At 50.4% G+C, this 27,557-nt stretch overlaps 2 protein-coding genes across 2 annotated transcripts in view; one reads left to right on the top strand and one right to left on the bottom strand.

Moving 5' to 3' along the window:
- Window positions 1-653: 653 nt before the first annotated feature.
- LOC122748172 lies at window positions 654-8,144 on the bottom strand. The gene is made up of 8 exons (XM_043993857.1): window positions 8,071-8,144; window positions 7,879-7,915; window positions 7,649-7,757; window positions 7,152-7,497; window positions 6,142-6,467; window positions 5,908-5,988; window positions 4,806-5,116; window positions 654-2,941 (listed from the first exon to the last, which is right to left on the bottom strand). Exons 1-6 carry the CDS (start codon window positions 8,142-8,144, stop codon window positions 5,909-5,911), a joined length of 972 nt encoding a protein of 323 aa, XP_043849792.1. The 3' UTR covers window positions 654-2,941; window positions 4,806-5,116; window position 5,908.
- Window positions 8,145-8,207: 63 nt separating this feature from the next.
- The window catches only part of PRDM16 (PR/SET domain 16), a 669,813-nt gene continuing 650,463 nt past the window's right edge, over window positions 8,208-27,557 (top strand). The window contains exon 1 of the mRNA XM_043997654.1: window positions 8,208-8,698. Coding sequence (XP_043853589.1) covers window positions 8,662-8,698 — 37 coding nt within the window. The 5' untranslated portion in view covers window positions 8,208-8,661. The remainder of the gene's footprint in view (window positions 8,699-27,557) is intronic.

Genomic DNA, 27,557 nt, shown 5'->3' with positions numbered 1-27,557 from the left:
GCCTGCGATAAACAAAGAGACGCAGGATAGATCCGGCTGCGTCGCGGGGGCTAAGGAAACTCCACTGGAGGAAGAGCAGAGGCGCTAGTACCCGTTGGTTGGCGGGCCTTAAGTGCGCTCTCTAGGAAAAGTTGGACGTGGGTATCTAGTGGGGAGGGAATATGTGGGGGAAAGGAAGAAGCAGGAAAGGGAATCAGTCGAGCAGCTAGCTAGCCTGGCAGGGGTCAAGAGGGGATGGCTCGCAGGAGCCCTGGTCCTAGACTTCCAGTTCTACAGGTGCGGATCCTTTTTGGTTGTGTTTTTTAAACGCCTCTGTTCTTAAAGATTGGAGGGCGCCGGGCGCCTCCTGGATAGACCCAATCCCAGGCTCTAGAAACGCAGGCAAACGAAATGTTGTAAAAATAAAATAACCCCGAACAACTCAGTTGTTCCCACAATTGGAAAGTCACGTGTTCGACTGGCTTTGGGCAGTCCGCTCGATTGGAAAGGAGGGCGATCGATCTTGGGACAAAACTTCAGTCTCACTAACTGGTTTTTCTATTGCGCTTTAAGATTTACAAAAGGTTTGGACAGCCATAACTGTGTTTGTGTCTCACAATCACATAGTTAAACGGGGGTTACAAATATTAGCCCCATTTTACAGAGGAGGAAACTGAGGCTTGCCCACAATTATAAAGATGGGGTATCAGAGCCGGGATGCAGACCCAGGGCGCTCTGTTCATTATGATACCGTGTCTCTTCTGTAACTCTTTCTGGTCAGTCTGACCGGACTCCAAAAGCTGAGCTAGGGGTTCGTTATTGCTAAGCCTGAGAAAAGGAAGATTTTTTAGCGTGTGGAGAACCAAGTCTTTTTTTAGGGTGTAAGGAAAATCGATTCGACTGGATTCACATTCCTTGGCGGCAACAGCGCTATAGGAATACACTCCACAAAATGAAGGTTCACGGTGACTCAAGAAGAAGAGGTTAAAGGGGGAGCTGGGCGGATGGGATTATGAAGTGGGTTTGGGGGTATGCTCTACAGAGAGCTGTCCAACCCTTCTTTTCCAAGTTCCGGAGATAGACATTCCTGGAAGAATGGCTTCGTTTAAACCTCTCAAGAGAGAAATTCAAACGTGCGTCTCTTGTGTGTGCGTGTCGCTATGAGTGTGGGCGTGTCTCTGAGGTCTTCATGTATGTGTCCGTTACATGTGCATAGTGTGCATGTTTGCATTAGGTGTGTGACTGCTCTGTTGTACCTATATGTGTTGTGCAGTAACAGGAGATGTGAAATAGCAATGTGTGTCGTATGCATATGGCTTGCTTGAGGGTACATATGTCAATTTGTCCACGTGGGTCTGCGGAGTAGTGTGTGTTCCGTTCGGATGTGTATGTGTGTCCGTTGTATGCCTGTGATGTGTATTGTGCGTCTGTATGCCTACAATGTGTGTCTCTGTGAATGTCTGTCGAAAATGTGTGTGCGATGTGTGTCTGTATTGAGTTAGTTTTGGTTGTAGTGTCTCTGTGGGTGTCATCGGTGTGTGTGTGACTTTATTATGTGTCTGTCTTTCTTCGTGCAATGCGTTTCTGCAGTCTTTGTCTTTGTAAAAAGTCTAGACCTGCGTGCCTCAGTCTGGGGCAGGGAGGGTCTCTTCAAGGGTCTGGTGGTCCTGTCCATCCCTCCTCAACTCCCCTCCCCCGCCCACACCATTGGCCCTAGAAGGATGGTTACTCTACGATTGCCCAGAACCGGATGACTCCTCCGGGTGCATGGGAGAAATCTCAGCTCACTTTATTACTTCCCTCTGCTGCTTGCTCACTCAAACCAGCCAGACTGGCAGAGCTTAACATCATCATCCTTAGCATCCTCAGCGTCCTCATCCCTCGTGTGGGGAGAAGTGGTCCGTTTTCATCTGCCTAAATTCCATTCGTGGCTGGTCAACTCATCAGTCAATACAATTTGCACTGGGCCAAGAGGAATCGGGACCTGGGAAGCCCCGACCCGACCTCCAGTCTTTTTTTTTGGGGGGGGGGGCGAGAAGGAGCGTCCAATCTTTATAGCCCCCAAAGGAGAGTCAATGTCAAAGGCAACAGTGCTCATTCCTACCCGCATAGTAGTTAGAGCCTTGTTTGCTTCTAGGCCCCTAAGACCCACGAGTTCCTCTGCATACTGGCTCACTGGTCCATGAACTTGGAGCCCTCTCCGAGGCATCTTGGCCTTTGGGGTGCTGGTCTCTAGCCTGGGAGCATGTCACTGCGGGACTGGACCCAGGGAGTTGGAGAATGTGCCTGCACCCCGGATGGAGCTCCCGCCACGTGTTGCCCAAGTCGCTCGTCCCGCAGAGCTGTCTGGGAGGGCGCGATGTACCTCTGGCTCACACCTGCCCCCATCCACACCCCACGTCCCGAGGCAGCTAGAGGGGAGCGGGAGAACACAGGAACCAGACAACTGAGGGAAGGCAGCGAGCGCCACCCGAAAGACAGCTTTGTCCGAGCGTAGACTGAGCAAAGCTTGTCTCTCCTTGCAGTGACTGCAGGTGGGCTCCAGCGGGTGGCTTAGCACAGGTTTTTCCTGGGTCTAAAAACAGCTATGTCATGCGTTCGCTTCTTTCTGATTTCTGAGTTCCCATTCCAGCGTGAAGCCCCTAAATCGTTTGAAGACAGAAATGGACGTCTCTGGGTTTTTTTCCTAGGTCTCTATAAAAATGGGAACTGCCAAACCTCTCCACTCCCGTTCCAGGGACTCTTAAAACCACGGAAGGTGGGGATAGGCAACGACTCCTGCAGCCTAGTTACCTCTCCGTCCGTGGCCACAAGGACCCCGCCCGCCAGGAACAGGGCTCCTTTCTCTGGCTTTCTGGGTCTTGGGATCGTCGAAACTTGAAGAACCCAGCCCTGGCCAATGTCCCCCGAACCGAGCTGGTATGTCAGAAAAGTCTGAGAGGAGAGCGCCAGAGTCCAGCGGCTGGGGATAGAAAGGCAGCCGGCGCTAATTAAAAGGGCAAAGCTGCCGAAGAAGCTTAATATCGCCTCTCCAAGATACCGTCAGGCTGTTCATCCCCTCCCCTTGACCCCTACTCTGAGGAAAGAAGAGAAGCCGACTCCTGTTCCGTCCTGTCCTCTCCTCTCCTTCCCTTCTGTCTACTAGGACCACTTCCTACCGGAGATGTACCGGGGAGACACAGAAGAGAGATTTACCTCCCCCTAAACTAGCCAAATCTTCAGACTCTTGGGCCCCTGGGGTCGGGCAGAGTCAGACTGGGTCATGCCTGAAATGCTCATTTTGGTTTTCACCCACTTTTTTAAAAAGGTCTCCTTTGGGCAGAATTAGTTACAAAGCTTTTGTTGCCCGAGGTCAGCAGGGGGTCTCCAGGCTCCGTAGCAGGTGGGCGCACTATCCTTCGGGAAGGTGCTGGGGCCGAGGAGAAGCCCAAGTCCTAGGTATCTGGCCTTTCGCAAAGTGGTTGGTTAGTTTGCATTTAAAAGGACTGGTCAAGGAAACCTATCGCGAGGCTTTCAAAGAAGAGTGTACTGTTGTTAGGTTGTTGTTGCTGCGGGGAAGCTCTTACTGGGACCTCAGATCCTCCTGTCCCTTCATGCCTCTATCTCCTCTCACCCCAGGCAGGGCACCTAGAAGCCGATCTTCACAGACGTTTGAAAGGCCCCTAATTAAATTATCTAGGAAAGATGGGTAATGACCGGGTTTATCCTATAGCAGATTTATGCGGCCACCACAGACTTATGGATTCGTCCCCCAAGAGGAGGAGGAGAGGGAGCAAGAGATAGGAGAAGAGGAAAATTGGGGGAATCCTTCGGGGAGATCGCTAGTCTCCAACAAGCCTGGGGGCCTCCTGAACCTTAGAGACACTTTGGAAACGCATTTAAGCTTTTTGGTGTCAGAAAACTAACTCTTCACCCGCTTTTCACTCTTCTTCCTCATTCTCACCCAAGTGGTCCAGTACCCTAGAAGGGGAGACACCACAACGAATTTTGGGATGTAGAGGGTGGGAAACATATGGGGGAGTTTGCCCCACCTGCGTCCAAGCCTTTCCCCCCGGCTTGCTTTCCACTCTCCTTCGCTGTCCTCTCCTCCTTTGCCCTAAAATGAGCTGAAGATAACAGCACTGGAGCTCAACCTTCTACCCTCTCGGCCAGGTCCCAAGGGGACACTTGAGTGGAGACTCTGTTTCCCTTCTGCCTGCAGGAAAGCTGTCCCTGGCCAGACTAAGCTTAAACCCAGTCTCGACTGTGTCCAGTCAGCACCCCGAGGACCCAAATTTCCCCCAAATACCAGGACTCTGGGGATCTCTCGCACTGTTTCCCTGGAAAACGCCCCAGACTGGTGCCAAGGACCAGGAATCCAAAGTCTAAGTTCATCACTCCCACAAAATTTCTCCCTCCCCGAAATCAAAGCTCCACACCCATCTGCACTTATGCACAGTAGTCCCAAGGGCCTCTCAACCATCTTGGCCCTACCAGGCACAGAGCCACAGAGCTGCAAGATGCCCACTCCCCTGCGTATGAGGCTGCCCTTCTTTTTCTTGCTGAGAAAGAGAAAGACAAGTGGACAGGGGAGATCTGGGGCCTGGGATGCCTCTGGTCTAACTTGCCTCTCTTGCTTCCTGCCCTACTGGCTTCCGGCTTGGCCTGTCCCCGTTGGGGTCAGAGAGCCCACAGAGGGATTAGACCTTTAGCCTCTAGCTGCTCCCTCTCCTTGTCTCGCCCTATTAGGTTATCCCAAGTCGGTCCCGGGTGAAGCAGTCTGGGCTACGTTTCTCCCAGGGCACCGGAACCTTGAATACACTGAAGACTGGGGGCTTTGAACTTACTAACGGCAGAAGAGCGCTTCAGAAATGGAGCCTGTCTTTTCTCGGGTCAGTTTCGGGGGCCTCTGGTCTCAGAGCAGACAAGAAATCCTTCCATGTGTCCTTCAAGGGGGAGCCAGAGGACCGAGCCCAACCTCCGGGAATTTCCCTCTCGGTCACCCGGCTCCTCCGAAATCCCGGGCGCTTCGATACCTGTTCTTCCCCTGCCCACGTCGGCCCTTTCCCTTTAGAGAATAAAACCAAAAAGAACCAACGGTCCGGAATTTCTGGGCACTGGGAGCTGTTTTCGTTGCTCTCTGGTATTGTGAGCCTATCTGAAGAGAGGACATTGGAAGGGTCATAGGGCTGGAGGGCGATTTTCCCTTGAAGAGACGACCCCCCCCCCCAGTCCGGGAGCCATCTTTGCAGGGGTCAAGCGGCCTTGATCATCCCTGTTGAGACAGCCCAAAGTGTGGTCATCTGACCGAGTAAGCTACACCTCGCCCCTCTAGGAACCTGAAGCTTGGGTTCCCATTCCAGGCTGGGGGGCAAACAAGAGAGCTGATTTCTCCCCTACCTCTACTCCCAGCCTCTTCCTTTATGGGCATGTTTTCCTTCCCATTGTCAACAATGATTACTTTTATTTTCTTTCTTTTGTGTGTGTGGGGGGGTAGGTAGAGAAAAAACTGTATTTTTCTCTCCCCTTTTCCTTTATCCCTGTCTTTCCACTTCCCTGGCTCTTAGGGTTTCCGCCTGGGTGAGGGTCAAAGGCAGGGCTGACAGCGAGTGAGACCCGAGGCGCTGACAGCCTTTGGGTGGGGGTAGAGGCTGCTGACATGAAGCAGAAAAAAGGTGAAGACCGTTTATTCCAGGCTAAGACCAGACCCTAGAGGCCAGGTCCAAAATTAGAGGCCATGGGAAGCAGGCTTTCTCGGCCCCATGGCCTCTTCCTCCATGCCCAGGGCCCTTTCAGGAGAAAAGCACCGAATGTGTATAGGCTATTACCTTTCTCCCAATACCCCTTAGAACAGTCCCCATTCACTCAGCTTCCCTCCGAGTGCCTAATCCTGAGGGCGGATTAGGAGAAGAGGGGGCCTTTCTGATTTCAGACCTCAGTCCCACTTGCCTTAAGGAGTGGGCTCTGTTATTTCTTCCGCCCTCCCCAGTTTCTGTATTTCCTCGGACCTGAGAGTCTGGAAGTTGTTGCCTGGAGGGGAGAGGAAAGAAAGGGAAAGATAGAACGAACAAGAGCGAAGGAGGCCCAACTGCCCACATTACTAGGGCCCTCCAACCTCGTTGCCCGCGACCCCTCCCTTCAGCACCCCCCCACCCGGAATCTAGCGCCCCGCTATTCGTTTGCCTGGGCCGTCCTGAGCTGGTCCTGGTTTTGGGGATGAAGTTCCGTGGCCAGGAGTTGGGGCTTTGGTTTGACACCTATTTGGGTCTGCGTGATTAAAACTGCGCAGGTTTCGGAAGAAGGGGTAGTTGCAGCTCCTGGCGCAACAAACCGGGCAGCGGGGGTGGAGAAGATACTGGTTTCTGTGGGTTAAGGGCTTGGGGGATTGAGGGTGGTTTTTTGGGGGGGGCGGTGTATAAAGTCGGTGGAGCCTGGAGGGAAGAGCGCCGGTGTCTGCAATGCCTCGGCCGTGGTTCCCTTGGGAGATCAGCCTCTCCTGACCTAGGAAGCTGGGGTGAAAGGAACAGGAGGAAGGATCGGAGCCTTTAAGGCTCTGCAGACAGAAATGTGTCCCAGACCAACTCCCTTTTATTCCCAGCGTTTTCCCCTAGGAGCATTTCAACAAGGGAATACCCGGCCAGGACCTACTTCTTCCCTGGAGGCTTACCCCCTACTCAGGCCGAACCCCACGCTCAGTTCTCCTAGACTGGCTCCCGAAACCACCGAAGCCCAGCTGAAGCCGGCAGGACGGAGCCAGGCCCTCCCACCACCCACCACCCTCCACCCTCCACCCTCCTCTCTCCTCTCTTCTCAGGCCGCCTGCCTCGGGCCCAGCTGGGCTCTCGGCGCCGGCAAGAATTAGGGACTGACAGAGGAGGAAGAAACACAATTAAGACAAATCCACCCACCTTCCTGTGGGAGCCCTCCACCTGCTGGCCTAGCGGCCGGACCCCCTCTCGCTGGTTTCCTCTGCTCGGCGGGACTAGAGTCCCCTCGCTTAGCCTTACCAGCTCTCTACCCCACAGCCTCCAGTTCCGTACTTCCCCCGAGCAGGTGTGTGTGTGTACGGGAAGGGGTAGAGTGCTCCCCCACCCACACACTTCCCAAACTGCCCCTTGCCCAGAACTCCTCCACAGATCTGTCCTCTCCTAAACGCCGCCGCCACCCACCCACCCCCTGAGCCTGGTGCTCACCTCCGCTGGGTAGCCCCAGCGGAGAAGCCACAAAGTCTTGGAATGGTTGTAGGAGAAGGAATGAGGGAGGCTGAGGGCAGGGAAGTCAGTCCTCTCCCTCCCGCCTTGGCCCCAGCCCCGGCCAAGAGGCAGAGGTGCTGGGGAGAGTTGGCTCCAGGGCACCTGGAATCAGGGCTGGGCTCTGTAGAAAGGTCCCGGAGTACCGGGAGCAACCAAGAGCTTTCAACGACAACCCCTTCCCATTGTGTCCCAGACTTCTCTGAGGTCTGCAGATCCCCGCACCCGTCCAGTCCCTTCCGTGTCCCCCCACCTCCTCGGCGCACCAAAGCTTCTCCAGCGATTCCCGCTCATTCTCGTCCCAGTCTCCCCTCTCCCCAAAAGACCTCTGCCCGAGCCTGGGCTAGCAAGCTCAGCAGCCCGGAGGCTAACAAAGTGTAGTTGCTCTGTTTGTGTTTATAAGGCTGCGGGAGGGAGGGGGCGTCCGGGCTAGAAGCCACTGAGGTTGCGGGGGAGCCGGAAAGGCTTGCGGGGCCAACCGATGTTGGACGGTGCTGATGCCGGCAAGGAGCAAGCCAGCAGTGGGCAGGCAGAGAAGCGGAGTTCGAACTACCCGGGTTGTGAAGGGGACGGGGTAGACAGGGCAGTGGAGGACACAACGGGGCAAGGCAGGACGCAGCAGGACGCCCCTCTAGCTGGGGAGTGGGTGGGGGTACAGATTCTTAGGCACCCGCCGGGGGGTGGGGCGTCCGCGAAGAACCGGAGCCCTAAGAGAAGAAAGGTGGCGAAAGGTCATTGAAACATTTTTAATTAGGAGAGGGAAAAAAATCACATCCACAAGCCCGTGTTTGCAGAAATACAGGGGGAGGGGGAAGCTGGGGGGCAGCCGGCGTTTATTCTCCCTCCACCCCCACCCCCTCACCCCGCGCTAGGTCCCTGGACTCGGACGAGTCCCGCGGGAGCAAGCCCCGTAGGGATCCAGTTGGGTGGCCCCATCTTTACTTAGAGTCACCTCGATCCCGGGACGGTACCTTGATCCGGTGAAAGCGTGTCCGGGCTGTGGGGCCGGCCGGGGGCAGGAGCGCGGAGAGAGGACGGAATATCCTCTTAAAGGGCCAGTCGTGAGAGGCTCCGAGGTGGTTGCGAAGAAGGGAGAGGGGGAGGGGGAAGAGGGGAGGAGGAAGGAGGCGGGGGGGGGGAGATAAGTGAGGTGAGGAAGAGGAGAGCACCCCCCTAAAAGAAAGAAAGAAAAAAGAAAATGTCCCCCCAAAGCAATCCCACCTCCAGCCCGTACTCCGCACCTCCGCCGCCAATGATGATGATGGTGATGATGGTGATGGTGATGATGGTGAATACATTGGAAAGTTTTTTTGGCCCCGGCGAGGGGTGTCAGATTGAAGGCTCTGTGCGCATGTGCGAAGGTGTCCGGAATTGACAATGCTGGGGAGATGAAGATAGCGTGTAGCAGCTTCGGGAGTCAAGGAGGAGAAGAGGGATTCAGCAAGCCGACAACATGAGATCCAAGGCGAGGGCCAGAAAGCTAGCCAAAAGTAGGTCTCTCTCGTTCCGCGCTTCCGCCCCCGGCGCTCCCGGCCCGCTCTCCCGGCCCGGCCTCCCCCTTGACCGTCCGCGCTGGACTGGGGGGCACTGGTGAGGGGGGTGGGGGGCTTCTAGGGGAGGGGGGGTCGTGCGTGCGCCCCGCGACTCAGCGCGCTGCGAGCTCTCAGGCCACCTTGTTGGGGACTGCAGAAGGGTGGACCGGGAGGGCTGGGGGGGGTCTCTTTTCCTCCTTCTCTGCTCTCTTGCTCGTCCCCCCCACACACACCCCCGCCCTGGTTCCCTGCTGAGGAGCCGGGGCTCCGGGGTTGTGCTGTCCCCGAGGGTTAACGGCCCCCCCCGATAAAACCCACCCCCCCAAAAACCTTCCCAGTGTCAAGCGTTCCACCGGCTGAACTCAAGGCGCGGAGGAATGGCCGGGGAGGGAGGGGGTAAAGGGGAGGGCTAGGGGGTGGAGGGGAGAGAAAAGCGAAAGTTAACGAAAAGTTGACGAAAGGGGACAACAACTTTTTTCCTTCCTCACTCACTTACACACATACACGCTCCCTCTCCCTTCCCCTCTCCCTCTCCCTCTCTCTCTCTCTCTCTCTCTCTCTCTCTCTCTCTCTCTCTCTCTCTCTCTCTCTCTCCTCTCCCTCTCTCTCTCTCCCTCCCTCCCTCCCTCTCTCTCTCTCCTTCTCTCTCCCCCAGTGGTTCTCAGTCCTGGTCAAATCCTATACCGGGCTTTTGAAATAGTGGGCGCTAGAGCACCGCCTTTGGCATCCAACAGACTCGAGAGGGGAGAGTTAAGGCTGATGGGGGGGGGGGGAGACCGAGCAGGGAGGAAGAGGGGGAAAAAGAAACAACTCTTTAGCATTTCAAGGGACAATTATTGAGGAAAGTTGGGGGGGGGGAGCACAGAAAACTGGCTAGGAAAAAATGGAGACTTGATTTGGGTTGGAATTTTGTGTTGTTATGTTTATTCCCAAATATAAAGAGAGGGAGGCTTGCAGAGTGAAAATTTGGCAGTTTGGGTGAAGAGGGGACAGGAATTATTTTGGGGGTGGCGGAATTCCGATTTATTCTGATGTATTCCCCCAAAAAAATCTGTTCTCTCTCTCTCTCTCTCTTCGTCTGTCCTCCCTTTCTCCAGAATTTGTCCTCACCGCTGCCTACCAGGAGCCGGCAGGACTGTGAGTCCCCGAGCCTGACTAGTTGGGCTGTTGGAACTGGGGATAGCACTAAGAGTTGTGCTGTCAAAAGCTTCCTTACTTTCTGTTTCGCTCTGCCTTAGGGAAACGTCCCAAGATTTCAACCGGGAACCCTGCCCGCGGGTCCCTCGGTGCTCCCCCCCCCTCCCAGTTTAGCCCAAGTTTCCGTCGACAAGTTTTTGGCGTTTCTGTGGAGAAACCTATCTCTCTCCCTTCTCCGCCATCTCTTTACAGCCTCTCGGCTCCCTAGCCCGGAAGTTTTGGAGGCATTTTAAACAAGGCTCGGCTGGGTATTCGTGTGTTTTCCGTACATAGGCAGATCCCCCAGGGTTAGGGCCGGAGAGTGAGGAAGCGGGGCAGGTGCGAGGGGAAGGGCCGGGGCCAGGTGAGTCCGGCTCCTGCAGTCTGGGCTGCGCGCCCGGCTGGGGCGAAGGAGGCCCGGAGCTCTGGCTTCGGCGCTGCAGCTTTCCCCAGCTGCTCCAGCCGGCTGCAGTGTCCAGGGCCTCTGCTCTTTTTCCAGCTACTCAGAATGCTTAGAAGAGAGGCAGGTCCTTCCTGCTTTAATCTCCCCCCTTGCCCCGGCCCTAGAGTCCTGGACCTGGAGGCTGTCTTCTCCTTCCGCGGCATGGCCTTGGAGGCTGCGCATCTTCCCAGACTAAACTCCGACCCAGTGTCTGGTGGGGGCGTCTTTAGGATTTTTCTTGCTTCTCTGTTGATTCCTCCAGGGGTCCAAGAGCAATAGGCTAAGTAAGCTCTCTGGGACAGGGAGCCCGGAGGCCCTTGGACACGGGTTGGGAGCTGATTCCGGGCGCGCTTCTCCCTGCGGTTTCTTCCAGACTCCTTTTTCTGACAAACCCCTCTCCCCGCCCCAGGGTGGGCAGAGTGCTGGGCCCCTGGATTTTTAGGAAGCGGGCTTGGAAGAGGTCGCTGCTTTTGTAGGCACAGGGGCCGACCTGGAGGCCCAGGCGCGCTGGCCCCCGAGAGCCCCTTCCCCAGTTCCCGGAGTGTGCGGCCCCGGCTTGGACGTAGCTGCAGAAGCAGTGACTGCAGCTGTGGAAAAAGACCTCGGGTTTGAAAAGACAGTCTAATGAATGTTACTTCTCCCTCAGACCCTATCCCTCAGTAGGGCTCTGGGGCTGAAGAATGACCCTGGTCAGCCTCTGGCTTGGCTGCAGCTGTTGCTGCTGCCGCCACCGGTCAGGGCCTGGGGCTTAGGGCTGCAAGCGTCCAAAGTATACCAAGACGCAGAGACGGCCTACCTAGACCCGGCCACCCGGTGCGAGGCCGGGTTTATGGCGCCTCCTTGAACTCCCTAGAGCCACTGGGACCCTTGAGCCCTTTTCTGTACTTAGTGACCAGCACTCGGGAAGGTGGGCTGAGGGGTTTCTGTCTCTGATAGAAGCAAGGTGTGTTTTCTCGTGCGTTTGTATGTGTATGTGCGCGCGTGTGTTTGCGTGTGTATAATCTGCTTCTGCTGTACAGTCTCCAGATATCTTCACTAAATGAAAAGCCAGATACTCCCGCAACCCAGATCTGTAAAGAGTGACAAAAAGGCAGAGAAGTTAGCGAGAAGCCTACGGGATTCCTTGGAAATATGCTCAAGGGCTAGACAATGTTCGCCCGAGAAAGAGGGTCGGGTGTCCAGACAGGCGGCAGAGGTCTGAGGCTGAGCACACCCTCCATCCAGGCTGCCCGCAGCTAGCGACTGAACCAGAGGAAGGGCGTTCTTCTTAGCGGGTAACTTTAGCTTCAGTCTCTGTCTGCTCTCCAGGGCCTTGGACAGGAGTTTCTCTGTCTCTGTCTCTCTCTCTCTCTCTCTCTCTCTCTCTCTCTCTCTCTCTCTCTCTCTCTCTCTCTCTCTCTCTCACACACACACACACACACACACACACACACACACACACACACAGAGTGGAGGTCTCTCTTTGGTGAGACTGGGGTCTGATTAAGATCAGGTGTTTCATACAAGGCAAAAGCCCGCCGGTTTATGGGGTCTCTGCTGAGGATTTCAAGGATAGCTATTGCGAACAGTAGCTCCGAGCTAAGGTTCGCCTCTCCCAGGAGTATTCCTGTGAACAAGCAGACTCCGGCCGCCGCGTGTGCGCCTGTGTAGCAGGGGATACATTACCCAGACTTACGAACACACGTCCCTGTTTACCGGTGCACACTCGCCCAAGCAGTGTACCGGCTTCTGGAGTTCCGGCTCCGGCCCCCTACTTCTACTCCTACCGGCACACGGGCTCAGCCATTGAGAACTCCACCTGAGCTGTGCTTGGGTCACGGAGAGAGGCAAGGTGACAGAGGCTAAGACAGGAATGCGGGGAGGCCGGTGGCCGTTCACTTCATACCCTCCCATAGAAATCCAGTTCATTGGACACTATTTTGAGCAGATGTGAAGGTCCCCAGAGACCTGGCTCCATTATCTGATTTGGAGAGGGTCGAGCTAGGTAACTGGAAAAAAGAGAGCCGCTTGCTCCCCTCATGCTCCTATTGCTTCCTCTCGCCTCCCCCCCCCCCAAGTCTGCAACGCCACTTCTCTAGGCTCAACCTGGATCCACGTTGGTGGAACTGACTGGGCAGGAGTTGGAGAGAGAAGGAAGGGGGATGTGAATCACGAGTGGATGGCGACTGCCGTCGTTGCAAAATCCACAGCTTCGGCAGCTGCTAGTCCAGATAGAGGAGAGTTTCTGGGTGAGCTGGGCCTGGGCCTGGGCCTACCCCACCCGGGTCTCCTTGACCCGCTGACCTTTAGGATGTCTTTGGCGTCCTGAGATCTCCTCAGTTTCCCTGATAGTTTTCCAAAACGTCACTTCCAGCCATAATCCCTTTATCCGGGAGGGAGGACTGGGGAAGTTCATTATTATTATTATTATTATTATTATTATCATCATCATCATCATCATCATCATCATCATCATCATCATCATCATCATCATCATCATCATCAAGGGCTCCATTTGCAGCCACCGAAAGGTTCTGGACAAACTCAAGGGAAAGTAGCATTTGCGTTCTGAGGCCGGGAGACCCACGGGAGGAAAGGGTGGAAGATAAAGCAGGGGGGTGGGCTCCAGCAGCTGGAATCTCGTTTCTGTTTCCGAAAGGGGGACTCTATCTCCTGCGGCACTTACTCCTTGGGAGCCTCCTCGGCTTCCTTTTCCCCAAAGGCCGAGCTTTTGGCTCCGAAGGGTGAAACCTGGACTCGGTTCACCACCCTTGACACTAATCATTTAGTCCGAGCTGGAAGTTTCTTTCTTTTTGTTTTTCAAACTTCCAAAGCTGACCCATTTCACCCAGCTCAGAGCTGGGCCTTAGCTTCATCTTCCTTGCGACCTCCCGGGTGGGGATAAGGATACAGGTTGCTCACTTCGTGGGGCTGTTTAATAGCTGACCTGTCCAGATCAGTCCCCTGCTCCCCACTCCCCCAGCTCCCAGTCACAACTACAGTAACTCTGCCTGGTGGAGTGTCTGTTTTGGGGTGGCTAGGGGAGGAGGAAAAGGAGGAAAGCCCCACTTTGGGAGTCTCCTATCTGAATCTCCCACATTCCCACGGGTCTAACCTTATCCCCCTCCCCAGGAGACATTGCAGGCCTGCATGGGCTGGGGGAAAGGGTTTTCGAGGGTTCCCCTGTCTCCTCTCCCTCCTTCCCTAGGTCCTTGGGACGCGGTGGCTCCCTGGGACTCGTCCTAAAAATTCTCTGCAGCCCTGCTGGTCTGGGGCACTTCCTTGGAAGTTATTTGAGCCCGAGGGCCAGGGAACAGTCAAAGAAGAGAGCGAGCTGTAGACAGAGTTTGCGTGCGTGTGCACACGGGGATCCCGGCAGCATCAGAAGACTTGGTGGCAGAACACTGGGTCCCAGGAACCAGGAATGCAAAGATGTACTTTCTCCAGGAATGCTCTCCGAGCTACTTCCTTCTTAGCCAGGAACCCAGAGTCGGATTGAGTTGGCACCTTGTTCACCCAGGAATGCTGGGGTCACACTAGTTCCCCCAACTCAAGTGGAACTGCCCGGTCGCCTGTGGCAACGGGCCCGCACCTTGCCTCCTCTTCTCCCGACTCTTTTTCTCTTCCCTTCTACCGAGTCCCTGACAGAACTACCCCCGGGCGGCGCCCTCTATCTCGTCCATTTCCCTCCAGGAGGTACCCGGGTCAGGGGGAGCTGCTGCCTGGCGCCGGTGGGCTGTGTCCCTCGGAGCCCAGCTAGCCCCGCTTGGGGCGAAAGGACTCGCGCTCAGCGGGACAGACTGAGGGAAGGGGACCCGGGAGCCGGAGCCGGTGCAGGGGAAAGGAAGGAGGGACCGAGCAAGGTCTCGGCCAGGGTGCGATCCAACGCTTTAAGCAACTTCTCCACTGTCTCTGCCCAGCTGCTAGCATGAGCCTGCAGTCACAGGACTTGCTATTAAGAATGGCAACAAGCTTTTGCAATCTTTTTAGTTAAGAAAAATTCCTCCAGGCTTTGCAGTAGAGTGAATGACGCTAGGGGAGTCCCCTTTTACGGTAGCAGCGGGCTTCGAGGGCTCAGTCTTCCCCTACTATTAACCTCCTCTCCAGGTGGCATAGGAGAGCCCCCAATAAGATACTGACCCAGATGTTGCTAGGGAAGTATCTGGGAGTAACTCCTATGAGTCAGGGTGTAGGGAAGTTAGACCTTATGTAGGGGCAACCATTGGGGGATCCTTAGGATCCAGCGTCTCCACCTCCTGGACCCCCAAACTCATGCCAGACGCTTGCTTCCGAATAAGAGGTTAGTGGAGAAGATTGTCCCTTCTGAGGTTTAGTGGTAGAAAGATTTTAGTGGCGACGGGAAAAGGGAAAACGATTCTGGGGTTCTCTCTCCAGCTTGAAGCTTGCAGGGACAATTGGGCAGGTGTCTGACCCTTGGGACATTTTGAGGTCGTCTTTCAGTTCCCTTAGTCCCAATTCTTTCGCTGGAAGGCAAGGGATCTGCCACTCCCCACCCCCTCCAAGCCCAGCTCGGACCGTTCCCCTAAGAATATCCTTTATAGTCTCCTGACAGGAAACCCCATTCTTGGTCACCCCAGGGAAGAATGGAGTACCATCTGAACCGGGGAGCTCTAGAGAATAACCTGGATCAGTGGGGCTGAGGGGTGTGGTGGCAAAACGTTTCTTCCCTCGTGTGCTTCTTTCTTGGTGTGGTAGGTGGAGGGGTTGGTGGCCAAGAGAATTTCTTTCTATGCCTTTCAGAGAGAAGCCCTCAATTCCCCATTATACAGACATAGTGGCGTTTCCGTGTTTTGGATATTAGTTTTTCTCGAATTAGGCTCAGTGGCCGTTTTTCTCTGTAAACTGCAGCCTTCAGAAAGGTTGGGGGGGGGGGAGGCGAAGAGAGGCTAGTTCTAGGGGCTGGGGCCAGAATTAGCTTTGTGAATTGCAACTAAACCTCTTTCTTCCCCCCACCCCCGGCCCAGCAACAGCTTACCCCCACCCCATCTCTAATCAGCCCCCTCGAGGGAGACCTGGCCAATATCTTTCCCTTTCTATTCGGTGCCTGGCCGCTATTAACCCCCTGTTTTATTCAATTAGGCAATTAAGGATCCTTGGGGGGCTCTGATCTGGTAATTAAGGTGATGTATAATTAGAGTTTCAACAAAAATTATACAGGATTAAAAATCTTTTGAACAATTTAGGTGTGTTTTTTTAAATTTATTTCAAATAGCTCTAAATACAATTTATTAGGTTTTGACTCAATCTTGCCCAAGAAGTCAGGGGCAGCATCCCGATGACAGGCAGAGAAAAACAGAAACAACTAAGTCTCCTTTATCCTTTTCTCTTTTCTTTTCTTTTTCTTCCGATCCAAGAAAGGAACTTTCGAAAGTTAGGGAAATCTCGGTTATCGGACGTGGTTCCCGGCATTTGTTCTCTCTCTGGCGGGTAGGCAGTTCAGGCTTCACCTGCCTAGGAAAGGAGACCCAGAAGGGAAATTGTTCATGGCGCGATGGAGGGAAAGGGAGTGGGGAGAGTGTGGACCAGGATCGAGCTGTAGGATTTCGCCAGAATTGAAGTTAAAACTGAGAGCCCCTCTGGGCCAGTCCTAGCCAGTCTTGTTGGGCCCCGAGGTTCCCATGTTGCTGATCCCCCCACCCCCCCCCCCCCGACTGGTCGGGAGGAAACACGGATACACTGATCCACAGACGCGCGCGCACACACAGAGAGTGTGCACTGGAGCACACAAGTCTACATTTCTACACGTCTAAGTCCTTCGGGAATACACGCGAAGTGAGCCGGGAGGGAGAAACTTTTTAATATAGCGGGAGAATCAGCACTCAGATTCGGTTTAAACTTACCGAGAGGAAGAAAAAGAAAGAGACAGTCCCAGCCCCCCCAACCCTCCCTCACCCCATAATGCGCACACACACACGCACGCACGCACATCTAGTGAAGGGTGGATTCTGGCCTCCTCCTGCCTCCAGCTAGTCTCCAGGATCAGGGAGAAGATATCACGGTCTCCAGGGTCCCGTCCAGTTCCTCAGACCCGACGGGGCGGGCTTGCTCTAGGCGCCGTCTTTGCTTCTCTGCCAAAGCAGCTCAGCCGAGAGTCCCAAGCCGATCCGGGCGCCAGGCAGAGAGTTGCTTGCGCTTGCTCGCGGCGGAGATCGGCTCAGCGCGTCAGGGTCAGAATAAACAGCCCCGGACGCAGGGATCGAGGTCCCGAAGCCGGAGCACAGGCAGCTCAGGCTAAGCCCGCGACCGCCGCCGGCAGACTCCTAGCTAGTCGGACTCCAAGCTCGCTGGGCTGCAGGAATGCGGCGCGCACAGCCCACACCTGCTGGTCCAGAGCCGGAGATCTGGCGCTCGCATGATTCGTTCCTTACTTCCCAGCATCCAGGGCCCAAGCAGACTCCAAATCTTCCCTTAGGAGAGAGGGTAGAGAGGGCGCTGGGTACAGGGAAGTCTTCCTACTCTGGCTCTAGCAAATAAATCTCCGCGGTTTTACGCTTCACGCTGCCTCGGCCCTTCAGCACCAGTTCTCCTGGGACTGGCGACTTCCCTCTGCCAGGCCTGAAGAGTAGGGAAGGGATGGGCGCCGCAGGGCCTGGGCGCTGAACCCAGGCTACAGGATGGGGGTGGGGAGGGTGGGAAGGACAGCTAGGCAGGCAGCCGGGACCGAGGAAACAGGTGAGGGCCTAACCCCCGAAGGCAACAATAGCTTTCCTATCCCGTGTGCCAAACACCAATCTCAAAGCGCAGGGATTCCGCAGTCTGTGCAGAGGGGACCCTAGAGGTGAATGTGACTGAACGAGTCCTAGGTTGGGCCTGCATTCTCCTCTCAGTCAGAACTCCCAGAAGGTCATTACCACCGGGAGAACTTTCTCCCTCTGCCCTCTCGCAGACATGATCTCACCCTTCCCCACAATATCCTCAGAAAGTGTGGAGGGCAGCAATCGACCAGTTTTCAAGGTGTGAAAACTCAGAAACAGAGAGGTTAAGTAAGTTGTCCAAGGCCACACAGCGAGTCGATGGGAAAGCCGGGTGTGTCAAATAAGGAAAGACCTCCAAAGGGCATTTGCCCACAAACACATCAAGGCCTTCCCCTAAGCCCCTTGGGGCAGCCTTCAGACACCATTGCTGGTGTTTCACACTTCCAAGTTCAAACACATTTACCAACTCAAATTCCCTTCATATATTAGTTCTGCTTTAACTTGCCCCCCCCCACGCACACACCCTCTACAAACACCTTTTTAAAGGAAAAAAAAATCCCTAGCTGAAACATAATTGCAAAACTTGAGTGAACTTTATTTTGGAAACTGAAATACTAGATCAACCTCTAGCATAGTCTTGAGTCTTTGAGATCTCCCTGGCCTTTCTTTCTCTCCCCTTTCAGAACAAAGGAGAGCAGATTGGGAACCCCCCTCCCCTCGTCCTACGGAGATTTCCCTCCTTTTCCTCTTCTAATCCCTAAACTCCCACCTAGAGTAAAAGAAGGACTAGCTCTGGCTAGGTATGAAAAGTGAAAGTGACCTTTAACCAGGGTTAGGTCTCTTGGGTTAGAACTTCTGCTCCCCTTGCCTAATGGCAGTCATGGTGGTTTTTGTTGCTGCTGCTGCTGTTGTTGTTGTTGTTGGGGGGGGGCGGGAATCAAAAGTATTGGAGACTTTTGTAGTTCATTTATCCTGATCATTTTTTTTTTCTTAATGGGCTGGCATTCTCTCCATCCTTTTAGCTTTGATCCTTGTACTCAGGAAAACTTAGTTGGAGTGGGGAGCTCCATGCTGGTACTTTGGCTTTGGGTCACACAGACAGAAGGAGCTATGGCTGACACCCTGGAAATCTGCTGTTAGCTCCTCAGGGCTGATTTTCTATCCCTGCCACAGTTAGAATTACTTCCGGAGGCCATCTTAAAGGTCATTTCTAGTCCCGTGTGTGAATGCCCATCACCTCTCTAGACCTGTCATCTCTACCCTCTCTACCATTGCAGTCCTTCAAATAGGACATTGACAGGATCTCTCCCCTCCCAAGGAACTTTGAAAGCAAAAGTCCCTGAAGTATTTGAATCACAGAACATTCCAGAGGGTGCTTTCTCCCTTCCCCCCACCCCCATCAATTCCCTCACCAAGGTTCCAAGAGACAATACCCTGGCATTGGGATTTATGAGCAATTTCATCATCATCCTCAGATAAAACTGTCAGTTCCATATTTGTATAATAGTTAACATTCTGTAAAAAAAAAAAGGGGGGGGGAAGGAAAGTCCGAGTCTGGTGAATGCTCTGCTTACTTTATATCCACTATAACTATTTCTGTCCATGAAAATTGGCTTAATTATATCAATGGAATGTTTCTTTTTCAATTCTGTATGCAATTAGTCCATCTTGCCGGCTGCAATTTATTTTAATAAAAAAATAAACCAGTGGTGTGTCGAGTTCCTCGTCCCCTGGGGACAAATGCGATTGGTGTGTTTAATTTCATTAGCTACAATGCGGCCTACTGGAAAAATGTATAAAATCAGCTTTCTGCAGCTTAAACACTGGCATTTGGGACAAATCATTATTGCATTAGCTGTCACACTGGTAATTCTAGAATCTAAGGGAAAAAAATATATTATGGCTGTTTTTATAACCCTTTCGCAAACGCCCTGCTCGAATAATTCATAATCATTTTGAAACATGGGTTGGTCCAGAAGAATATTTTATCTCCTCTAAATAAGGTTATACATTATCACATGGTCATTCGGCATCTTGATTCATAAGCTGTTTCCAATTCTGAAAACAACTGCTTTCCAAAGTTGAGACAGAGAAAGTCTGTCTTCAGACAAATGTGATTAGTGGAAGTCCATGCTTTCAACTGACAGAGAACTCAGTCCAGTCAGCCGTGGGAAGGGCCAGTAAGGTAAAAGGGTCTTTCGGAGAAACTGAGCCCCTGAGAGCTTGATATTGAAGGTGGACCTTGCAAGGTACCATTATGGAAAACATTCCTTTAATAAATGGATGGTTGTTCTGATTGAGAAGGGGTGAGGTAGCATCATGGGAAAGAAAACATTTCCAAAAGTAACGTCAGAGAAAGAAACATCGAACTCGGAGCAAACAGAAATAATTAACATCCATATACATACACACATACATGCATACATACATTCATACATATATACATACATACTTGCATTTTATCTCCGTTCAACTCTGATTTTTATTATGGTGGTTAACTGGAGTTATTATTTATTTTGAGTTCTCAAGTTGTTGTTGTAGCAGTTTTTCATTGGAAGTAATGAAACACTGCAATTCAGTCAAATGTGAGGAAGAGCAAAGGAAAACGAGGCTTAGAAAATCTGATTGTTCTTAGAGAGGCAATTTCCCCCAGGAGCAAAATATTTCTTTGTGTCTTCCCAATAAAGGTCAGTGTATCTAAATTGGATTCTGAGTTATTGTAAAAAAATAATAATTACTGGCTCTGGACTGATGATTTCAGATTTTGTGCAGTGAGGAGGATATGTTTACCCTGGATCTGTGATTATTTACTTTAAAATATTCTTCAAATCACATTCTGCTACCCATCCACCCCCACCACCCCTGGCTGACATCATCTACCCATCAAATGAGTTTGCTAACTGAAAGGGTCTTTTAGACTCTTTATTCTGAGAGTTAGGCCCAGTGGTGATTTCTAGCTTGCCCATGGCCACAGAAATGGTCTGGGGGTGGGGAGGATTCTGTCAGCAGCTCTGGGAATCAGTGTTGAAAGGGAGACATCTATCATCTATCTATCTATCTATCTATCTATCTATCTATCTATCTATCTATCTATCTATCTATCTATCTATCTAGTGCCCTCAGTCACAGGACCCTGAATGACAATCTCTTTTGTCTCCCTACTCTGACCAAGGTCTCATTACCAGAAGTATTCTCTCTGAATGTATGTCCTCTACTCTTTCCTGAGGCCTAGTGAGAGGAAGGTGGTCATAGTGACACATGAGACTATCTAAATCATTGTCTTCATGGCTCCCAAATAACAAGATGGGAGATGGATAACTAAGGCAGAGGCAATTACCAGGTTAATTCAGAGGAAACTATTTTGTTCCCCCCACCCACCCCAAACACACTTTCTGGGTATTTCAGGCCCGAATGAACATGTCCTCATACTCCCAGGAATTCTTCTGGCCCTCATCCTCACCCTTCTCCCCTCCCTACTCTACTACAGTTATGTAGACTTAGCTTGATAAGGTGATTTTTTTCCTTCTCTGATGAAACTACTATTCGTCTTCAAAATATGTGGTTTCTGATGACTGGTAGCATGGGGCAGTCAGTGGTCAGAATGAGGACCAGTGAGTAAGCAGCCTGGATCCCATTTCTCTTTCGCACGTTAAGAAGTCAGTTTTCTTTTCTGGGCCTTGCATTCTTCCTCATTGAAAGGCTTGCATTAGATTGGACTAAAGTCTCTCTCAATTCTAAAAACAAAACAAAAACTCTATGACAATGTGGGATTAAAGGAGGAAGATAGAATATGAAGGTGGAGAAAGGCATCTCTCACGGGCTCTCCCAAACCAGGCTCATTTTGTTTGCGTTCCTGAAGACAAGCCAGGCCAGCTAGGCTAGTTGGAAGGCAGTGGCCCACATCTGGGAGGAAGGTTTGCTTTTTATATGTCCAATCTTCTTCATTTCAGTTAGGGGGAAGGGGCAGGGTGGGGAGGGATGCTGGCCATGAATATATGAAATATATGAAAATATATGAAATATATGAAATCTGTTCTTACCAGCTTCTAGGGTCCATGGAGTCAGGTGGCATGTTGAGGGCATCAACCTGTTTGTTTGCCTCTTAATCTCATTTGTCCATGGCAGGAGAAATGAAGCTGCTTTTGTCATGTTTACTACTTGAGAAAGAAAAACAACACTCGAAAGGCTATGGAGACATCAAGTCCCTGCCTGCAGGTCTAACTATCTAGGGCAGAAAGAAAACAGCTTCCAGTGGAGATCTCTGTAGGGATGGGCTGCTGAGCTGGGAAGGTATCCTGGAGCAGCCTTTTTTTACACAATCTGAGCCCACCGTGACCATCGGAGGAGACCATACAAGACTTAACCTACTTAGCCCTGAACCTTTTTTGTTTTTTAAACCCTCCTCCCAAATACTCAAATACCCAAATACCCCTCACAAAATCCCAAGCCTTTAGCCCTTTCTCTGTTTCCTTAGGTCTGGAGCTCCTTGATGATCAATAGAAGTTAGGAGTGCCTGATGTTCTACCTGTGAACACCAAGGCCAGATTTTTTTTTTCTGGAGGGATCAAAGAATCAGAGTAATAGTATAAATTACAATGCCATTTGCTAATATTTATAAAGGGCTTTTAAGGTATGCTTTACTTATTTTATTTGATCCTTGAAGCAACCCTGGGAAGTAGGTGCTATTATTCCCATTTTACAGATTTTAAAAACTGAGGTTAAGAAACCATCCCAGTGTCAAATAACTAGAAAGTGAATGAGGCAAAATTTGAACTCAGATTTTCTTGAATCCCAATTCCTCTATTAGAGGAAGTTATGTAGCACAGTGGCATGCCCTGGGTCTAAAATCAGGAAAATCTGAGTTCATATTTGGCCTCAAAGACTTAATAGCTTTGAGACCCTAGGTGAGTCACAACCTTAATTTCCTCAACTATAAAATGAGAAGAATAATAGCACTTCCCTCCCAAGGTGATTGTGAGAATCAAATACAATAATATTTATTTTTAAAGTATCTGGCACACAGCAGGCACTTAATAAATGCCTGTAGCCTTCCTCCCTTTTATGATCCCAGTTCTACTACTGGAAAAGACCTTGGAGACCCTGATACTATAGAAGCCTAAATTTAGAACTGGAAGAGACATTTAAAGTCATTGAAATCCAACCTCTTCATTCCGAAGATGAGTTGACAGAGGTCCAGACAGGCTATTTCTGCCCCAAGGTCACACACAGGTAGGAAGGGACAGAGCATGGTTTCAAACTTAAGGCCTTCTTGATTCCAAGTTGTACATATGCATGTGTTCTTGCATGTGTTTGCCTGGGTAGGTATGTTAACCTGTTCCATGTGTACTTGTACGTCTATGCTCTCTCTGCCACTCCAGCCTCGAGCCAGGACTAAGCAGGGTCTGAGAGGCAGGTATACCTTTAAAATGAAGGTGGGGGAGGGGCAGCTAGGTGGCGCAGTGGATAAAGCACTGGCCTTGGATTCAGGAGGACCTGAGTTCAAATTTGTCCTCAGACACTTGACACTTACTAAGTGTGTGACTCTGGGCAAGTCACTTAACCCTCACTGCCCTGCAAAAATAATAATAATAATAATAATAAAATTAACAATAAGTGCTTATGGGGCAGCTAGGTGGCACAGTGGATAGAGCACTGGCCTTGGATTCAGGAGTACCTGAGTTCAAATCTGGCCTCAGACACTTGACATTTAACTAGCTGTGTGACCTTGGGCAAGTCACTTAACCCCAATTGACTCACCAAAAAAATAAAAATAAAAATAAATGAAAGCAGAACATCAGGGTTGGGAGCTGGAAACTGGCCACCTTTCAGTCCCTACTGTTGGAAGGGAAAAGCAAATAGCCCTAGCAATATTTGGGTCATTCTTAGAACTTTCCTGAACTTTCCTGCCTTCTCCTCACCCCGTTATCTCCCTGAATCAATCTTGTTTGGGTGGCTTGGGTTGGGTTTTGTTCTCTAAAATTAACCTTCATTTACAACTGGAGCTCAAGAGGCCTTTGTGATCAGGCCTTCGGGGCTCTCCCATGCGAACCAAGTTCGGTAAATCACACAAATTGCAGTAGTTAAGGTTCCTACTATGTCATAAAACAGCTTTAGAAAAAAAAAGGGTGGGGGGAGAAAAAAGGAAAGGAAAGAAAATCCAGTTCTGTTCTCAAAAAGTACCACTTTTGTTTTGTGCTTTGTAGCTAGAACATGACATAAAGGACACGGTCGTTTGCTCATTATGTCATTTCATTTGAAAATTAGAAAATCGGAATGCAATGATCTATTTTAAATCCCATTATGACATAAATGCAGGGGCATAAAAGCAGTGGCTGGGGATCTGTGTTTAAAGTGCAGTTAATGGCTTATGCAGACTTCAGACCACTTCAGCTAAGATAACTGTTTGCATAGTACTCAATAGTAGCTATTTTTCCTTTGCTTCTTTTGACTTCTCATCTCTCCTTCTCTTTCCATCTCCTCTCTACTTTCTCATTCTTTCCCCCTTTCTCAGTCATCTCCTCTCTTCTCTTTTCTTCTCTTTCTCCTCAATCCCTCCCTCTCTTCTCTTCTTCCCTGTTTTCTCTCTCCTCTTTCTACTTTCTTTCCATTTCTCTTCCTTCCCCTTCTCCTCTCTCTCTCTCTCTCTCTCTCTCTCTCTCTCTCTCTCTCTCTCTCTCTCTCTCTCTCTCCCCTTCCCTCCTCCCTCCTCCCAACCCCAAACTCCTCTCTCTCAACTTCTTTTTTCATTCTTTTTTCTCTACCTCCCTTCTCCATTATATTGTTTCTATTCCTTCCTTCTGCCCTCTCTCTTCTTTTTTTCCTTGCTCTCTTTCTTCCCCATTACTCTTTCCTTCCTTCCTTTCTTTTTCTCTCATAAAACTTTTGATATTTATATCAATGGGACTCTTGGCTTGTCAAAGGGTTAGGTTCTGCTTTTGGGGGAGGCAATAGGCACCTACATTTCCCTCAAAGTTTATTTAGTCCTAGGGGCAGCTAGGTGGCACAGTGGATAGAGCACTGGCCCTGGATTCAGGAGGACCTGAGTTCAAATCTGGCCTCAGACACTTGACAGTTACTAGCTGTGTGACCCTGGGCAAGTCACTTAACTCCAATTGCTTCACCAAAAAAAAAAGTTTATTTAGGCCTACTGAACATAGGTAAGAAGAGAGTTGTGCACTCAGAGAGGTGAGTAGGGGCAACGATAGGGAAGAGGCTCCTGGCCTGGAAAGAAGTATCTCTAAGGAAAATATTTGTTTGGCTTGGCTTACCCAGAGGGAAAGAAAGCTGGCTGCTCTAAAGAAGCCAGGGAGCTTTGGATGCCCATGTTTGGGACATGAGCACTTGACTGCTTCACAGAGCTCTCCATTCAAACTTCCTCATCAAAGACTACATGGAAGGGGCTGCTGCTGGGTCTTTCCAGGCAAACTACTCTAGCCTGAGAATCTTCAAAGGGAGAGAGCACTTGTTCCCAAACATCCCTGAAGTTAGAGAAAGCTGATTCTTGTCCATCAGATGAAATATCGATAAAATGCCTAGCACAGTTCCTGGCACGAGGTAGTCACTACATAAATGCTTAATCTCTTCTCCTTCCCCCTCCTCTTCTTCCCCTTGTATTTATTACCAGAATCAGGCACACAGAGGACCACTCCTCTGTCTTTGCCAAATCAGCAGAACTATACCAGGGGAAGAGAAGCTTACCTCTCTTGTCCAGTAATTCTAAAGGAAAGTTTGGGGCATCTCAATTTTTCAATGCCATAAATTCTACATTGGCATTGTATGCCCATGGGACAGGATGGGCCATGGAATGAGTTCAGTAACTCTTTCTGGTGACACACTTCAATCCACATATCTATATTCAAAAGATGGAGGGCTATAGTTGAACTGAATGTGAATTTACATAATAGACTCTGAGCACCCTCTTCCATTTTGACCTCTCAGGGAAAGGGTCCTACATTTTAAAATATATTTATTAATGGGTATCTGATCAATGGAGCAGAACTGCCTTTTCAGAGGGATCCAGGCATATCAAAGCTATAAAACCTTTAGACCAAATCTGAAAATCGCATCCACTAGAGAAGTCCAAATGATTCTCTTAGGAAGGCCACTGAAGTCAAATGGGCATCTTTATAAGTCTCTGAGAAAGCATGAACCATTTTTCATCCTGATCTCATCCCCCATCACTTAAGAACAAAGATTTAGAGCTAGCAGGAATGAAAGGTCATCTAGTTCAATGCCCACATTTAATGGAGAAAGACTCTGAGGCTCAAAGAGGAAAGGGAGTGACTTACCCAAAGCCATTTGAGTAAAAGACTGGATTTGAACCCAGGACCTTTGACTTCAAACCAGCATTTTTCCCCCTACTATGCCAGACTTCCTTCCCCCAAGTGAAATGAAGATACCTGTATGAATTTGGGTAAGTGACAACTTCTTCAGGTCTCGATTTAGTTAAAGTGGTTGGATTGGATGACCTTTGAGTTCCCTCTCTAACCCTGCTCTCATTTCCACACTGGAAGTATGACCTCTAAGGGTGGATGCCCCAGGAAGCAATTTTCCAATTTTAAAAGCTTCTCCCTTCTTACAGAATTTTCTTTCTTCAGTCCCCAGAAAAGTAAGCTGATGAGGTCAACTTTGAAGTGGCCTTCAGTGTATTAAGGGGCTCAGGACCTCCAATTGGAGAAGGGATGGCTGATGTCCCTTCCTTTCCTGACACATTTTTTGGATATGCCCGTGCGGGAATTAGCCCATTTAGCTGTGCATTTCTGAGTCTTTTGTTTGTTTATAGGGCACATTTCATGCTACTTAAATGTTAAATCACAGGGGTTTCATATGTAATATATCTGACTATTAGCATGGAATACAGTGCTATGCTACTGGTGCTGCTGGGGAAGTCCCTTTTGCAAATGGAACCTTTAAAGTATTGTGGATTAATCGATGCCATCAAATGTTGCTGCTGCTGCTGCTGCTGCTGCTGCTGTTCAGTCATTTTTCACCAGTGTCTGACTCTTTGTGATGTCATTTAGGGTTTTCTTGGCAAAGATCCTGGAGTGGTTGGCCACTTCCTTCTCCAGTTCATTTTACAGATGATGAAACTGAGACAGACAGGTGAAGTGACTTTCCCAGGGTCACACAGCTAATAAGTGTCTGAGGCCAGATTTGAACTCAGGAAGATGAGTCTTCCTGACTCCAGGCCAGACTCTCTATCAACTTTGTTACTGGTTACCCAGGTTGTTTCATCTTCAGCTGTAGATAGGATGGTGTCCAGGACAGAGCCATTGAAACATACATACACAGATGTGTGTGATCATGCATACCTTTGGAAAGGACACCGCTCTGAGGTCCTTAAAGGGGCTGTTGAGGGTCTTGCTATAGAATTGGTAGACTCTGCTGCAGATACTTGGTAAGCTCATGGTCCCTGGACACAGCCAAGTGAATTTGATTCTTTTTTTTTTTTTTTTAGCCAGTGAAATACTTTAGTTTATGTCATAAGAAAGTGAGAAGTGTGGGAGGGATCTATTGAGTTCACTTTGGGAAGATTTCAAGATTGGTCCTGGGAGGAGTTCTACCATACTGCAGTGTTTCCACGCCCATGTGGACAATACACAGACAGTGAATGTTGTCTGAGTGATAGGGTCGACCTTCATTTCATTTGCTTAAACTACATAAAGCCCAGCCCACTTGTACTTCTTAAACATAGCAACATTCTTTCTTTTTCTCTCTCCTCTTTTCTTTCTTTTCTTCTCTCCTCTCTCCCAGTCTTCCTTCCTTCCTTCCTTCCTTCCTTCCTTCCTTCCTTCCTTCCTTCCTTCCTTCCTTCCTTCCTTCCTTCCTTCCTTCCTTCCTTCCTTTCTTTCTTTCTTTCTTTCTTTCTTTCTTTCTTTCTTTCTTTCTTTCTTTCTTTCTTTCTTTCTTTCTTTTTCTTTCTTTCTTTCTTTCTCTTCCTTCCCTTCCTGACTCCTTCCTTCCTTTCTCTTGTTCTCTCTTTCCTTCTACCTCCAGTATTTAACTTGGAACAAAATACACACGCACAAACACACACACATACTTGAGCAAATCCCTTCCCCCAAACAAATAAACCTATAAAGAGTCCATGTCTGATACTGTATGTACTATTCTGCTCCCCTTCTTCTCCAGTAAGAGGAGAGAGGTGTGATTTTGTTACATTAACAATAACTAACTGATATAGGACAGCTAGTTGGTGCAGTGGATAGAGTGCTCAATCTGAGTCAGGAAGACCTGCATTCAAATCCTGCCTCACTTATGTACTAGCTGCGTGAGCCTGGGCAAGTCATTTAACCCTGTTTGCCTCCAGTATCTCTGCCAAGAAAACCTCAAATGGAGTCACAGAGAGTCGTGCTCCACTGAACAACAACAAAAACATTGATACAGCACTTAACAAATACTCTCATTTCATCCTCACAACAACCCTAGAAGGTAGATGCTAATATTAGCCCTGCTTTACAGTTGAGGAAACTGAGGCTGAAATAGTGACTTGTTAGGAGTCCAA

This window comes from Dromiciops gliroides, chromosome 3 (genome assembly GCF_019393635.1).
Source record: "Dromiciops gliroides isolate mDroGli1 chromosome 3, mDroGli1.pri, whole genome shotgun sequence".
NCBI classification, from domain to species: Eukaryota; Metazoa; Chordata; class Mammalia; order Microbiotheria; family Microbiotheriidae; genus Dromiciops; species Dromiciops gliroides.
This window is presented reverse-complemented; position numbering and strand designations above follow the sequence as displayed.